Source organism: Uloborus diversus, chromosome 10 (assembly GCF_026930045.1).
Source record: "Uloborus diversus isolate 005 chromosome 10, Udiv.v.3.1, whole genome shotgun sequence".
Lineage (NCBI taxonomy): Eukaryota > Metazoa > Arthropoda > Arachnida > Araneae > Uloboridae > Uloborus > Uloborus diversus.
The window spans coordinates 123676936-123694685 of record NC_072740.1 but is presented as its reverse complement, the minus strand read 5'-3'; the positions used below and the strand labels follow the sequence as shown (position 1 = coordinate 123694685).

General features: G+C 37.0%; 1 protein-coding gene across 1 annotated transcript in view; it reads left to right on the top strand.

Moving 5' to 3' along the window:
- The window catches only part of LOC129231164 (T-box transcription factor mls-1-like), a 29275-nt gene that overhangs the window by 10387 nt on the left and 1138 nt on the right, over window positions 1-17750 (top strand). The window contains exons 5-7 of the mRNA XM_054865412.1: window positions 1502-1657; window positions 4061-4125; window positions 12317-12408. Coding sequence (XP_054721387.1) covers window positions 1502-1657; window positions 4061-4125; window positions 12317-12408 — 313 coding nt within the window. The remainder of the gene's footprint in view (window positions 1-1501; window positions 1658-4060; window positions 4126-12316; window positions 12409-17750) is intronic.

Below are 17750 nucleotides of genomic sequence, written 5' to 3'. Positions count from 1 at the left end.
ATAACCTTCCCCCACTGCCTTGTAAATGCCAACTGGCTCATAAAATTCACTTTGATAACACTAGATGGTTGAAACGTATTCATTGGTCACAGCAACATCGATTTTACCCGCCTAAAATTCCTATTATTTAAATCCAATCTTACGACTTTGTTACTGGACCCTTGTCTGTTACTGGTGCCGTTACCCTAGGGTAAAAAGGGCAATTGCTTTTTAAGAAATTTTGTTCTGAAAACAGTATTCAACGTAGTAATGTGCTTTTAAATACATAATAATTGGTAAAGATTTTTTTATTATAATTATCGTTCCTAAAAATTAATAGTTTCAGTTTGGCAACATGCATAACTGTGTTTTTAAAAAACACCTTGGTTAAATTTAAAAGTGCTGCATTAATTAAACTTTAATTGCTAAACTGAAAAAGTTTAATTTAGAATAAATAGTTCAACTTTTAAAAGCACGAAATCTTGTTTCAATGGATATTTGATTACAAAAATTAATAATTAGATATAAAATTGAAAATGTCTAAGAATACTTGGTGAAAACGGTATAGGCCTGGTTTTGTTTACAAGTTCACCAATGTTTGGCTCCAGCTTGGTCACACACACACACAAATGCATCTATAAATCATCCTCAACATTAAGCTTGCTTATTTGCCATTTCTTGAGGTAAGTTAAACTCGAAAACCATTTTCCGTACCAGAAATATATTTCAAACAACAGAAAGACCTCCAATATCTGCTATTTCTTCATGTTACTTGTTTAATTCCCCCGATCAGAAGAAAGTTAACAAAATATTGCGAATCTTTTTTTTTAATGTAGAATCACACTTTATTGCTTAGACTTATCTCACATTTTAATTCCAGGTTTATCAATGAAACTTTGTTTACCTTTTGAAAGTAAAACGCATAACCTTACAGATTTTCGCATACCCTAAGAAGTATACGTTTACCACCGGTTGAGAGTCATTAGCTTGGTAGAGAAGGATAGAATCTAGAGTTATGTTGTTTTCAACATCTAACCATCAGTAGTTTTATTCAATACTAATAAATTGTCAATTATTCGCACTTTTGACAAGTGCAGTATTTGACCACGGATGAGAAAGTCATGAATTCTGCGTTCTGAAACGATTTGGAAAACATTTTGAACGACTTGCCTCAGTGAGAATCCATAAACGAAGTCACACTTTTTCTGACCCCGTCCCTTGTCACAAAGTGTCACACTTCAATTTACCTTTTTCTTGTCACATTTTACTCTATATTACAAAAAAATATTACTACAAAAATGTTTTTATTTCAACCAATATGTTTAATGTGCCACTTTTTGTTACCTCCTTCCTCTCCCTTGTTCCAAACTGTCAGTTTCACGAACCCCTCCAACTCCCTCAAAGCTTGATATAATTGCTGACAGCCCCTAAATGTATGATGTTATGATGTTAATATATATAATTTGTTTCTTATATGGAATTATCATGCATGACTTTTTTTTTTTTTGGAATTTACAAATAGATATCTCTTCACTCCATGCACAAGTATCAACCTCGTTTTCACATACAGGAGGTGACGGAATTTGAACCTAAACCACAAGCCAATCCAGCTCACATCGTATCATTCATTTTTCCAGAGACTCAATTTATCACAGTAACAGCTTACCAGAATCAACAGGTAAAAACTAGAGTACATATCTGCGGTTATTATTTTTTTCTTTTTAACATCTTTTTTTTTATAATCAACGTCAAAAGCATGGGCTCATGATAAATAAACTTGCTGGTAATGTAAGTCTCCAAGGCATAATTTTAAGTCGAAAACTATTTGAACTTTTTAGCACAAGTATAAACCTCGTGTTCTTATCACACTGGTGACAGAATTCGAATCTAGTCCACATGCCGATCCAGATCACTTCGTGTCAATCCTCTCTGAAGCAGATCTTAAAATAGCTCCTCTTGCCACAATTTATGAAAGGTACCCGCAGGGGCGGATCCATAGGGGCGGGGCATGTACAGAAAATCAAAGATAGCTCAAAACTGCGTTTTCTGGATAAAAAATGAACCCCCCCCCACACGCACACAAAAAAAAGAGTCCAAAACATAAACAAGTGAATTAAAATGTAATTTACTGCAAAATAATGAAGAAATCTGAAAACACTTCTGGTATTGAATGAGTACTCGCTTTAAAAGAGTGGTTACAGTTAGCAATCCTCACTCCGCAAATGTTTAAAAACACTAGAAGAGGGATCGATTAAAGACTACTTGTTATTCGTGCTGTTAAAGACCAAGTACTACATTCAACGTACAGCTAAAAAAATAAATAAATAAATAAAAAAGGGACTCTTCAATTTTTTCCTTTTTTTTTTTAATTATTATTTTACTACGGGCTTTTATTTCACCTGTTAGTGGTTTTCGTTCTAATGTTTCGAATGATAAAGAAGTGTTTCGGAAACGCTGCAGATTCATTGTATTGGGTCTTACAGAATCCGCTTGGAAGGCCTCGTACAATATTGAAGACAGTGAACGATGGATTAATAGTAGGAGAGACTGTTGTACCTTGGACCGCTTCTAAAACTTTTTGGTTTTCAAAAAAAGAATGTGTGATTTTTATGGTTTTTAGTTATTAAAACTTAACTTCAAGCCTTTTCGCATTAGTAAAAAAATATTTCGAATTACAAAAAACATATTTTTCTATTTTTGTATATTTTTCATAAATTTTATGTAAATTGGTCCATGATACATGATGCTCGTGTACCTTGAGACAGACCTCTTGCACTTGCTTAACTGCATAATTTATGTTGTGTTCAAGTTTATTGAACTCACATTCGATCAACTCTCTTAAATGCGTAGTAATGAATGGTTGACCTGCTCACTTTGAATACTTTTTCGGCCTTTCTGAAAGTAATTTTTTGTCAGGATCATTACTTCTTACTGATACAATAGCATTTTGCAATGCCTCAACATCTACTGGATCCCTCTTGATTCCTGTTTTACTTCGAGGCATAATAAAATCCTACCTAAAAAAAAAAATCACTACAACCTATTGTACCTATTGTACCTTAATTCAGTGGTTCAAGGTACAAGATGGAGCTTGGTTTAAAGATACACGAGGATGCATGTTTATACAAAAGTGGCTACCCTAACCTAACAACTATGTAAAAAGCAAAGACTAAATGTTTAATGGGGCCGTGGTAGCCTGATCGGTAGAGCATCAGATTCGGGGCCGGAGGATCCTGAGTTCGAACCTCGATGGTCGAAGATCCACCGTCGTCATTAAAGGGGACTTGGCGACATTAAATATGCTCGTGGTCTCAATGTCCTCCAAGTGAAACGATACTTCTGGGGGCGCTATTAGCTCCTGAGCTGGACTAGTTCTAAATTCTCATTAACTGTTCGATCCGGTGATGGTGCTGCCATCTATCGGTATATAAAATAATGGAGGCAAGGCACTTAGTATGCAGTCCTCGACACAAATACAGTTGTAGTCAGTTGTGACTCGGAATCGGAAATCGGAAATGTTTGATGCACTTACCGAGAGATAGGCAATAGATATAATGGTCAATCAGTTGGGTAACACTAGTCTTTTAAAGTCCAATTTCATTCAAGTAACACTGGAATTATTTACTTTTGTTTGCACAAATCACAAAACAATCACTGTCCACATAAAAGCTAGAGTTTCAACCTACAACTCACTCTGGCAGGTGGAGAGACTGTCATGGCTGACATAGTACCGTGATTCCTTACTAGGTAAAAGCGCTAGCTGATAAGAGTTCATGGCGCAAGGTACACTATGGTCAAGGTCTCCCCTACAAAAGAAATTTGGAATTTCATATATGGTGCAAGATTGAAGAGTGCGAATTCTAAGTAGCTATAAAACGGTTGAAATGCATTGGTATTAGTGAATCCTTTTTGCCTGTAAATTATCCTTGGGCGTATGTTTTTAAGACATTTGATAAACAAATTCGCACATTTAACGCCATGAGCAAAAAAAAAAAATTTTTGTGGGGGCAATATTTCATTCATCCTTTGCAAAAACGTTAATCTCCATCAGTAGATCTTAAACATTTTTTTTCTTCCCTAGATCACTCGCCTGAAAATTGCCAGCAATCCTTTTGCAAAAGGTTTTCGGGAAGCAGCAAGAACTAGGTATGACAGTTACTTCTCCTTATGCTGAATTGCCATTGCTTTTTCTTTTCCTTTCTTTCTTTTTCATTTGAATGAAATTTCATATCCTTAAGCAATGGGCGAAGTTATTGTCCGTTTTTCACGTGAAGGCACTTGACTCTTCCTTCGTCACGTGGTATTCGATGATTCTATTTCGCTGCTTTCGGCAGAAGGCATACTCGAATCAAAGCATTTTGTCGTTTAAGCAGCAGTTTTTAAAATGTAAGAATAACGAAAGTAGCAACAACTTTGCGTTCAAGAAGGCGGGGCGAAGTGCCGTCTCGTTTAAAACGGACAAATTCACTCACTATAACAAAGTAAGTCTCGTTTTCCTTCCTCTGTTGCAGACGTGGCTTGTAAGGGGGACAAAGGGGAGACGGCCCCCTCACCTTTAAAAGTAAAGGGGCATTGCCTCTCCACTTTTCTAAGTTCTAAATTATTCAGCAATCGAAAAATTATAGTATTGATCGATTCACGAGTCTAAGGAAATAATTGACCTAATTATATTGTGCATTTTATAATTTTCTCAAGTTATTTCATACAAAGTAAAATGAAACTTTAAATTGGAAGGAAGGAGTCTACTGTGACCATCTGTCCCGATTTTTGAGACTACGCTCCGAATTTATTTGAAAAGGTCATTTAACTAATAATTCAGGGGTGCTCGCTTAGGGAGGAGGGGGGTCATGGCGCAGACTGCGCCAATGACATTTTTAGGGGGTTGTTTAGAGGGGTATTTTTCTTATTTTTAAATTGCTCTTGCTGGGGAGGGGTCTCTGCGATATTTAAGGGGGGTTTGTGCCCTTGCTTTTAGGGGGGATGAGTACCCCAGAGTAATAGCATCAGATTCCAATAATACTGCTCAATTTCTATCATAAGTCAATTTTAGAGGCACCTCTCAACTAACTCCCTGTCACTTCCTACGACTCCCACTTTTTTTTATGCACCAGCCGCTTATGCTCTATTGATAATATGTGCCTGTTTGTTGTTGATAAACTAGTGACAAGTTCAATAAAGCAAGAGACGTTTAGTGGAGCAGTTCCGCGTCCCGTGCTGAGTCTTTTTCGCAACTTGTGTGAATTCCCGCGACGACTCGCCAGGTGGAGAGGACGGTAAGCACTAAGCAAGCAAACAATGATTAGTGCTCTCGAGTCCCATTGAATGGGACCTCTTTGAAGGTGCCAAATGACTGATAAACAAATACACGGATTGCTGTGTTGGAGCTCCCTCAGATAGCTCTGGCGCCTGCGTTTCTAAGCAACAGCTGACACAGACCTCGCCTCTTACAATTTCTTTGCTCTTTCTTCTAAAAGAGAGCCAATACTTAAAAATACTGCTGGTCGATTAAGTGGTCGCAGTGGCGTAGTGGGGAGGGAGGAGGCACTCTTCCCGTAACATTCATTGTTGATCTCGTATAGCTTATTCATGTGAGGATTATGTTTAATATATTTTTTTTTTCATTTCATTACAAAGACGCGTTTATTTTTCCTCTTTACTCGCATAACTTATTCATGTGAGGATTATATTTAGAATTTTTTTTTTTTTTCAATTCATGACAAAGATGTGTTTATTTTTCCTCTTTCACTTTTAAAATTTGTAACAAATGTCACCCAGCATAGCCTGAGAGTATATTTTAGGTCTTCAATTTTTAAAAGTTTTCCGAGGAAGAACACGTACTTCCGGTACTACCGTTTTAACATATAGTCTAAAACCGCGTTTTCATACTTTCAAAGAAAAAATTATTTTTAGGAAATATCCATAATTCCGGCCTTTTTTTTTCAAATTCCATCAAAGATATCCTAAAATGCGTTTTAAGAATGTAAGTTCAGATAAATTTCGAAGAGAGGGTCGTTATACCTTTAGTTTCCTTAATATTACTGCCAAAAATAGCTGAGAGGGAAGAAAAACTACTTGTTATTACAACAAAAAACGAATTCCTGTACAAAATAATGGTAAAAACCACAAAAAAAAAAAAAAAAAAAATCCACGTTATAAAATCGAATTTGCAAGGGGGAAAAATCAGCCGGGTGTTTCAGGGTTTTAAAGGACACCTCTCAGTTGAAGTAAGATATTGAACTTATGTATTCAAAGTCTTTCCACAAACGGTATTTATTTCTTGCTTTTATTGGATGACTTTATATCCATAAACTCACATCTACACTCCTGTTTGTGAAAATTGCAACACCACGAAGGACTTACGCGAGTGAGCTGAAAATTGCAGGAAATGTAAAGCATGATACGCAAATGATTAGAATTGCTGACCGGTAGCGCATGCGTATGCTGAGCAGCGCCTTCTGACCGGCGGATCGAACCTAATATCAATAGACGGCTGTAGCGATGCGTGTATGATTATCGGTGGTTATATGCTAGAGTAAACGTTAACTGAAATCTTTACTATGCCTCTTCGACGAAAGAAAGCAAAATTTGAGCAAATTTCGGAGTTTGAACGGGAAGAATCGTCGGCCTTCGTGAAGCTGGATTGTCTTATCGTGCAGTAGCCGCTGGTGTGCAGCGTAACAGCAGCACAATCATTGCGTTTTGGAAGCAGTGAACAGACGAGGGTCGGACAGCTCGGAAATCCGGGAGTGTACCTCGAAATGTGACGTCAGCTCGCGATTACAAACACCTGGTGCGTATGGTGCTGACAGATCGCACAGCTTCTTCTTGACAATTGGCAGCACAGTGGTTAACAGCTGTTTCGTTGTGTGCTTCATCAATTCGGATACGTCTGCTACAGCGTGGGCTGCGTGCAAGAATTCCTTTATACATGATTCCTCTCACGCAAAACCATCACCGCCTGCAGCTACAATGGGCCAATGTGCATAAGAGCTGATTGGCAGCAGATCGTCTTTTCTGACGAATCCCGTTTCAATTTGTGGCACCATGATGGCCAAATTGGGCCGTGGTAGCCCGATCGGTAAAGTGTCGGATTCGGGGCCGGAGGGTCCTGAGTTCGAACCTCGATGGTCGAAGACCCACCGTCGTCATTAAAGGGGACTGGGCGACGTTAAATATGCTCGTGGTCTCAATGTCCTCCAAGTGAAACGATACCTCTGGGGGTGCTAGCACCAGGTAGCTATTAGCTCCTGGACTAGTTCTAAATTCTCATTAACTGTTCGATCCGGTGATGGTGCTGCCATCTATCGGTATATAAAATAATGCAGGCAAGGCACTTAGTATGCAGTCCTCGACATAAATACAGTTGTAGTCAGTTGTGACTCTGAATAGGAATAGGATGATGGCCAAATTCGTGTCAGGCGCTATGCCGGTGAACGGCACATTCCGGAGTGCATTATCGAATGCCACAGTGGACGAACACCCGGAGTTATGGTCTAGGGTGCCCTAGCATATCATGGACGATCACAATTGCTACGAATTGTGGGCAATTTGAACAGTACCCGATACATAAACAAAGTTTTACAGCAACAATCTATTCCTTTCCTGCAAGGATTACCAGGGGCTGTATTCCAGCAAGATAATGCCCGTCCACATGTCGCTAGGACTGTCAAATCCTTCCTTGATTCGCAGCAGGTACAGCTTCTTCCTTGGCCTACATATTCCCCGGATATGTCACCGATTGAACATGTGTGGGATTTCGTTGGGCGGTGTCTCGCTCGTGATCCTCGTCCTGCTGCTTCGACAGACGAATGGTTGCGCATACAAACAATATGGAGTACTCTTCCGCAGGCAGATATTCAAACTTTGTTTCACTCCATGCCGAGTCGTGTAACAGCTCTTATTGCGGCGCGTGTTGGCCACACAAAATACTAATTTCTATCTCTTTTTATTGCTTGCTTGGTTTGAAAATGTAATCATTTATTTGTACCATTACCACTCAACTGTGTATGAAATTTCATTCAACTATGATGCTTCCTTGATGGTGTTGCAATTTTCACAAACAGGAGTGTAGGTGCATTGAAATCTGTGTTCATTGAAACCCCGAAACACGTGCCTTTCATTATTTCACAAAAGTTGAGATTTTAACAATGTTTTTTCTTGTTGCTACTACTACCAAACACGATGTTTGTTTCAATAAGAGGGCGCTATATTTTACCTCTGCAGAAAGTTTTTTCGGAGTCAAAATAAATATTTATTTTTGTCAAAACTGACATAACGTGAACACAAACAATAACTAAATCAATCGCCCATAATTTCAGCAGTTAAAATACTTTTTGCTTATGCTCATTATACTTATTTCTTCAAAAGTCAATTAAATTGCACGATTCCGGAAAACTTCGGGGGGGGGGAGGATCCTAAATTTATTACTGGAGTTGAAATTAACTTTCCATACAAGCGTTATAAAAATTATTTTTGAGGTTTTAATACTGTCACGTCTCCTATAATAATCATTTTGAAAATTTGGTATATTTTTCTAGAGGGGCAGGAGGGGGCGACAATAATAGTATTTTGAGATTTCGCCAAATCTCGCAACTATCGTCAAGCTTGTACTTGTCTGCTAAATGCCCACCAATCTAAAACGTCACTTGCACTTTATTGCTTCTGCTTGTTTGCTGCAATCCTTCCCCCATCGCATCTCCTTCAAAATTATAACTTCAGAAGAAAAAAATACATCGTCGTATTAAAAAAAAATTAATACGTTTTCAGCACAAAAAAAAAAAAACTTTTTCCTAATTAACGATAATTTACGCATAAATAATTTCATCTATGCGATTGCTGTATAATACCTGAATCAATACAGCAAAACGCTCTTTAATAGCTTTTTCGAAAATCAAGTAAAAATAAAAAATAAAGAAAAGAGTTCGGAAAAATCCTATTAGAAAATGAAGTTTGGAAAAAAAACTTTAAGTGGGGGTTAAGTTTTTATAAGGAAAGATCCCTTTCCAAAATTCATAATTTTGCAAAAGTTTTTGTCTATTTTTTTCATTTTTGTTATTTGTGCCAGATAATACATAATAGAAGCACTAATAAAACGGAATATTTAAAACTATGTGCCATTTTTTTCATACATCACCGGGAGAGCCTTTTACAAATTACCACATAACTACTGTAAAACAATCGGTTTTAACTTCATGAATACACGAACAGAATAATTCAAAACATTAACGGTTGGTCATGTCAAACTATTTATTTAAAATATCAGTATAGATATTCGGTGATTCGCCAGTAATTGACCATTTAGTGAAAGTTCTTTTTAATGTCACAGGAAAAAAAATTGGAAATTTTTCAACGTGTTAATAAAACTATCAGGATTAACGTTTACTACTCATTTTTCAGTTTTAATTAATATTTTTTAATTATTTTCAATGGTTGTTAAAAAGGAAGATTTTTCCCGTAATTCGTCACTTACCTCCAGCAATGGACCAGTGTTCGCCAGTATTTAACAACTTTTAAAACACAGTAAAAACTAAAATCAATATCATTGAAATCCGACCGTATGTATGTCTGTATATAATGGTCACCTAAAGGTCGCTTCTTATAGTCTGTTGGATGGATGACGTCATTACAGATGTCACGTGATTTTGATTATGTTTACGTGACAGTGATGACATGTTGAGTTCAAAAAGTCGCCAAGCTTGGTGACATTATACAGTTTGGCGCTAAAATAAGTCGCTAAAAATAATGCCAACTTAGCGATAGCTGTTTAATTTCTCGCTAAGTCTATAGACTTTAAACAGATATGACATGTGAGCCGCCGCAGGACTCGAATCTAGTCATCATAGATGCTAGAATAATGCGTGTATGCTGAAACATCACTATTAAATACCAATTATAAATATAATATTTTATAATACTATATACAAGGTGGTTCATCAGTAACCCCTCTATACACAGGGATGCCTAGCTGACCCCCCCCCCCCCTAAATTTTGCAAAGACCCCCCAAAAAGCAGGAGCCCCCTCCTCCCCCCAAAAAAAGAAAAAATCACCCCTTAAAACAAAAAAATCCTCAAAAAGTTGACCCGGGCCGTGGTAGCCCGATCGGTAGAGTGTCGGAAGGTCCTGAGTTCGAACCTCGATGGTCGAAGATCCACCGTCGTCATTAAAGGGGACTGGGCGACGTTAAATATGCTCGTGATCTCAATGTCCTCCAAGTGAAACGATACCTCTGGGGGTGCTAGCACCAGGTAGCTATTAGCTCCTGGTCTAGTTCTAAATTCTCATTAACTGTTCGATCCGGTGATGGTGCTGCCAACTATAGGTATATAAAATAATGGAGGCAAGGTACTTAGTATGTAGTCCTCGACATAAATACAGTTGTAGTCAGTTGTGACTCGGAATCGAAATCGAAAAATTGACCCCTCCCCCCCAAGTGGGCACTCCTGTTTTATTCATAGCAATGGAGTATCTTAGCTTAATTGGCTGAACTTAGAACTGAAAATACCAGGTTTTTCTCTTTTATTCATTGCTACCTTTTATGCAGGCTGATTTAGGTTAGTAATACTTGAATTGAGTCAAGAAACCAGAGGCTCTCTGCTTTTTAGAAGACACCAAATCTAAAATTATTCAATCAATAACCATCGGCTAAAATTGTAATTTATAACAACAAACCTCGAATGAGGAACCTCGAAAAAACTGTTTGGCGTAAGACCTCCTGACATCTTAATACTTAATCGGTCCCTTCGAGTTGAACCTCGTCAATTCGAACGTGCTTAAAATGAGCAACTGATAAGATGAACAACATTTGCAGCCTCCGTCCTATTGTATGTAAACATAAAAAGTCCCTTTGGTTTCGTTTAAACAAGATTTGATTGTAGTATGCTTTCTATGATTTTAATTTGTTTTTTTTCTTACCACCACACAGTGGGTAGCGAAGCAGGCGAAGGGCCGTCCAAAGATGCAACCGTGCCCGAGGCAAATACTTTCAGCCCCCCCCCCCAATACATACAGAATTTAGGCTGTTTATAAAACACTTCAGTGAATATTAAGATGAACATTTGCCTTCTTTTAATACAGCCAAACTCCCGCTAACAAGAAAAGTGGAAAAGTAGATCCCCCCCCCCCCTGTACTGAATACGTTTTTACTTCCTTTTGCAAAAAAGGAAGTATTGTATTCGCAAAAAAACTTTCACTCAAAAATCGGCCTTAATTTCCATTTTTCTCACCCCCGAATGAATGTTGAGTTTTTTTTTTTTTTTTTTTTTTTTTTTTTTTTTTTTTTTTTTTTTGACCCAACCACGCGTGGATATATGCCTAGGAACGTACAGACACCAGAAAAATCCATTTTGACGACCTCCGAGTTAATTACAACGAATTTTCTCGTGATGTCCGTATGTACGTATGTATGTGCGTATGTGTGTAGGTATCTGACATAACTCAAAAACGGTATGTCCTAGAAAGTTGAAATTTGGTACGTAGACTTCTAGTGGGGCCTAGTTGTGCACCTTCTCTTTTGGTTGCATTCGGATGTTCCTAAGGGGGTCTTTTGCCCCTTTTTGGAGGGAAATCATTGTTAATTTCGATGTAAACTCAAGTGGTGTTATGATTTGTCGGACACTTGGCGATATATCGCCAGTCTTTTGGTCGCCAAGCCTTGTAGTGAACTTGGCGACAAATTTGACTGACATTTTTTTTTTTAATTTGGTTCTAATTTGGCCACTATTGATGATATTTAGTTGTAAACTATTGAATCACATTAAAATTGCCAATAATGGGGAAATGACATTAAATTGGAGTAAAAGGAAGTCATGTGATGCAAACATCAGCTCGTTTTATAAATGCTAACACACAATAAATATTAATACTTGATTTTTTATTATCCTTTACTGTATGATACCACATGTATTTCAGATTGCATGCTTAATTAGGTAATGATTAAAATACAAAACGGGCATACTTTTCCACAATACCTTAAACGAAGGAATACGAATATTCGTCTACTGTGTACCGAAATCTTCCTATCTGGGGAGGAGGGGCGCCAAATATGTTGTCCCTGGACGTCGTCATCTCTTAGAATGGCTCATGCCAGCTCATACTGCACTTGAGAAGAAAAAATACTCTTGTACTTGAGTATAAGCATTCTGGATGCACCAATAGAATGAACTAGCTGGAAACCATACTTGGATTTTCAATTTTTGTGATACACATGTATTTTTACAGCGTATTTTAGTTATTTCCCATTGTGTAAAATTATCACGTGACTTTTATTTTTCCTTTAAGATAATATTTTTTAAATGATGTAAAATGATGATATTTACTAATAATGACATGTTTTCGTAGTGATAATAAAGACACGAATTCTTACTCTTCCTTCCCGTCATCAATATTTGCTACATTTTTGATGAATGGAAACTGTATTCAGCAGGTTGAAAGTAAGTATTTTCAAACAAATTATAAATTTTGAATATTTGTTTTAAGAGTAAGTCGAGCTATCGCGCCCCACCTAAGCAGACACTTTTTAAAGAAATTAATAAATGAAATTTGTAAAAGATAATACCTCTTGTTTCTCTTAATATACGTCAGTTTTTGTACTGACCTATATTAAGAGATAATACAGTTGCTGTGTAAAATCTATCACGACCAAACACTATGAATATAATTTTTCATTGCAAAAAAAATGCAGCTATATGGCATATTACCTTGAATTTCTAGCAATTTACCCGACTCTCGCAGAATAAATGAACCACTAAGGTAACATAACCAAACAGGATTGACAATCAACGAATTAATTCAAATCAGCGTATTGATGTTTTTGTATCACTTAATAGTTGAAGAAATAAGAGAAAGATAGCTACCGTGATTTTTTAGGTAGGGTAGTTAGTTAGGTATACACTGTTTAACATTGAAGAATATGCAACACTAAGAAAGCGTGGTCAGACATTTGTGCAAATTTTATGGTAGAAGCACGTCACTGAGTACTGCAAATGACGCGACATGCGCAGCTCTCCAACGCAGGTGAAGTATCATATAAAAGAAGGAACTTTTAGAATTTGCAATATTGGTGCCGTTAATTCTTCCAGACAGGATCAGACAAATCGTAGAAGAAATTTTGTTCTTGTCTCGGAACATATGTGTAATAGAAGAGAATTCCAGGCCGCCATCAAGAGGCACTACCAGCACACAAACGATTTTACGGGGGGTAAGGTAATCGGACTGAGAAGGGTAGGTTGGTCCTTACGTCTAATCGCAGCTGATACCAACATGGATGCAGCCACGATGCCTCGACTGTGGCGAAGAAGGTTGAAGCAAAGAAATGGGGCAATTTTGAGGGGTGCAGGTGCATTATCATCACATCACACCTGAGGGTCCACTGCTCCTATCGGGGTGCAAGCAGAATGATTACAGCGCGCGTGGATCGACGCATTCTCCGACACGCGGTGGCAGCTACGCATACCTTCATTCTGTTGCATGTGCAAGACACCATGGATGTTCCCATATCGACCAGAAACCTTTGGTTGCAAATGTCTTGCACTCACGCCATTCGTTCAGAAGACTGCCATTGTCCTTATAGCATATACGTCAACGCTTGGAATGGTGCAGAGTTACGTTCGTCACACATCATATTCTGAATAAATATTCGTTTTTGCTACATTATAAGCAAAAATGAGTATTATTCTGCATTAAAAATGAAGGTTAGGCAAGACATTATTTTTACAATAATATCTACCTAGACTTTAAAGAAATTGAGAGCGACATTTATGTAAATATTCTAGGTTGCAAAAATGTTACGTTCGTCACAGTATAGTAATTTAGTTTTAAAAGCCAATTTATGTGATATATACTATGTTTTCTTGTATAAAGTATTACTCAGAAGTTTTATTCTTTCAGAAAATTCTGCAAAATCACAACTTAACCTCTTCAGTCGGAATTATGAAATATTGGACCAAAAATGTTGATATTTGGTACACAGTGTACTACGGTAAAGGGTATCTTATACACAAATTTTTGAGTTTGTAGGAGAAAAATTAAAAGAGTTATGGCACGTCCAATATTTCGGACTTATATTTTTGAAATCAATATTTCATATACAAAAACGATAAAATACCAAACAAACTTCATTATAAAACATTCTACAAACAATTATAAAACATAATAAAAGCATTTGAAACGATTAATTAAAGATTATATATTTTTTTAAAAAATCAGGAAAAAAAACATCGCTTTTCAGATAAAAATCCATGGTTGGAAAAATGAGCCACTCTCTACCTCTCACTCATTATATGCCAGTGTTGTCAATCCCAAAACGAAAAATTATTTCACAGATTATAATAAGTAGAATGTAAAGAGTCAACTACAAAAAAAATCAACTATTTAAATCAATTATTAAATGATTAGCAGCTGTTTAAAGTGTATGTCCGGTATACCGAACACCAGGTCTGAAGGAGTTAATGATTATTAAAAGTTTAAAACTCTTGGCGTTGAATGCCGTTGACTTGAATGACGGAATGACGGAACGTCGTGTTCTCAGATGAGTCACGTTTCTATTTTTCCAGTAATAGTCGCCGCATGCGAGTATGGCATCGACGTGGAGATAGGTCTCATTTGGGAGCAACTATGGAGCGCTCCACCGCTCAACAACGCGGCGTCATACTTTAGAAGGGGGGCGGTCTTGCGAATGATACCACGTCACATCTAGGACGTATTCAGGGCACTATGCTGGCCGAATGATACGTGCAGAATGTGCTGCGGTAGTCCCTTACCTTTAGAGGGTACCCTATGCAATTTTTCAGCAGGATAACGACCGCCAGCACAGTGATCTCGCTCCCAACGTGCTCTACATGGTGTACAGATGCTTCTGTGGCCACCATACTCTCCTTATGTGTCATCAATCGAACACGTGTGGGATGTGACAGGACGCCGTTTGAAAACTCTGTCCCTGCCTCGTTCAGAGGATGATTATTGACAAATGGTTAACAAGCAATGGGAAACCATGCCTCAGAACATCATCCGCACTCTTATTGATTCTGTACCAAGACGTGTTTCCTTGTACATCGCCGTTTGCGTTGTCTTGAATCCTACTGAGTCAATGCTGTCCTTTTGCCAAATTTCATCCCTTCTGGACGACTCCTTCTTGGTGTTGCATTTTTTCCGTCGAGCAGTGTAAACGAACCTTCTCAAAGTTATTTTACTCAATTAATTTCTGATTCTTCAGTTTACCACGAATTTGTGGTAAATTCCAGTCGTACAAAATTTAATTTCACTAAGCTACAAAAAGTAACAGAATAGAGTTAGCTCTTTTTGAAATAGAAATTCAATGACAACTTTTTAAAAACAAATTTTAAGAATACATTTTTATTAATCGCGATGACCATCGATAAAAAGGAAAATGAAAATGAAGCTATATTTTTACGTTGAATTAACTTTAGTTAAAACTACCCTATTGACACAAATAATAGTAAAATAAGTTAGAAAGCCCTGTAGTAATAAAATAAAGACGCTTGAACGAAATTATGACTTTTAAAGCTATATAATACCACTTCACTATTTCTATTTCGGACTTATTCCATTTAAATTATTTTTGTATTGTTTCATTGCAATATGCTCTATTTAATAATATTTATCCACATTTCAAAGTTTCAACATGCCTAGAAAAAAAGGAAGTCACATAAGGATAATTCTCCAGAATGTGTAACTTTTGAATGAAAATATTTTTCAATTTCAAAAGCTTTTGTTTTCTTTTTTTTTTTTTTTTTTTTTTTCATTCATACAGACCATTGATGACTAATAATTACTTCAAAAAGTAAATTTTTTCTAGAGTGTTTTGAAAAAATAACATTAAATTCTATAGATTTCGGCGCTAATCAAAACCGATTTTCGGTTTAAATAACTGATTATTCTCTTTTTTTTTCCGTCCTATTACTATCGTTGGCCACAAGAGAAATTAAATATACCCCCATTGAATAAGAAAATAAAATTATTAAATAAAAACAAAAAACCTGACTGCGTAAACACCAAAAATAAACTAAAAAGAAAAATGTATAAGCCCAGTAGTTTAGAATGTTATTAAGTACTACTGAATAACTACACCGTTGAAATAGTTTTATAACCGTACACAGATAAGACAAATCATAAATTCAAAAGCAAAATAGAAGAATCAACAGTCGGGGCCCATTCCTTTTTGATTCAAGGAACCCCGTAAAATTTGAATGGGCCCCGACTGTTGATCCTTCTATTCTGCTTTTGAATTTATGATTTGTCTTATCTGTGTACGGTTATAAAACTATTTCAACGATGTAGTTATTCAGTAGTACTTAATAACATTCTAAACTACTGGGCTTATACATTTTTCTTTTTATTTATTTGTTTATTTTATTTATTTATTTATTTATTTATTTATTTATTGGTTTTTACGCAGTCGGGTTTTTTGTTTTTATTTAATAATTTTTTATTTGACACTTTTTAGTTAATTTTCATTGACTTAGTTATTATGATTATGATGCGGTACATTTCGCAATCTTGTCATTTCATTGAGAGAGTTTTTTTGTATCGTGAGGTCTATTAAGTATCTTGCGGTAGTCTAAACTACTGATAATTAGTCCCTCTAGGGACCTAACTCCGCTTAAAGCTACATGTGCTTGACCTTCGGCAAAAATGCGCGTACTTAAGTCAACCACAGCACAGCTATATAAACAGCCTGTATAACTCATGATGACGCGAAATCGGAAACGTAGTCAGTAAAATCTTTCTCGAAAAACAAAAAAAGCCTGTCGAAAAAGTACACGTCGCGAAACTCAGTCCCTTGAATCAAGGCAAAAACAAATGCAACATGTTAGAGTTGAAAATCGAATTGGTAGACTTTCTTTCTTTTGGTGCTTATTGCACGAGCTTATTTTGATGAGGACAACGATCTGAGTGTCTTGCCTTCGCTACGCATAATATACTTTTATTACAGTACAGATTACAAATAAAGAACACATGAAAGAATTTACAGCAGAAAGAGGGGAAAGTACATCCGGAGCGAGGGTGTCTTGACCCACCCCCACCACCTCAAGTGGGAGAAGCAATCGCTTAGCTCACTCGGTCACTGAGATCCCGATTAGTATTAGTAAACAAAAAAATTCAGGTAGCGAAAACTGCCTGCATTTGTCGCACGCAGGTAGCTTGTGACACTGTGTGCAACACCAAACGTGCGCCGATCCCGAACTGACAAAATATCGCAACTGGTTGTCGATATGGTGAATTTTGATTACTGTCATGCGTTTAGTGACACTCCCAAGGTTAAGACAAATCGATTGGCGTATGAATTACCAAAATTGACCAAGGCGTTTAGTCCCTAGTACGCCACATAGGAACAAACATACATACATAGACTGATAAACACATTACTCTCCTTTGCGTCGCGCACGCGCAGTCGGGTAAAAAATATATAGACTGCTTAAAAGCAATTTTTTTAAAATCCCCCACTCATGGTTCTTCACCGTCTACTTTAGCTTTGTAGTGGACGAAAGGCTCTAAAATTCCTATTCTGATTGCCTAAGAGGTAGGCGTGTGCTAATTTTTTTAATCCTCAATTGGTCGAATCAAGGGGAAAAAAACATTTTTAAGCACTTTTTCACGTTTTTACCCTACTCTACGGGTGTATCAAAAAACTGGGGGATCAAAAGAGGTGTGGAGGTTTAGGGATGGTATCCCCTGAAGCTGATTTTTTTCCCATGTAAAAGTGGGCTATATTATTGAATTTTAACGTTACTGATTAAACAAACTGTAAAAATTG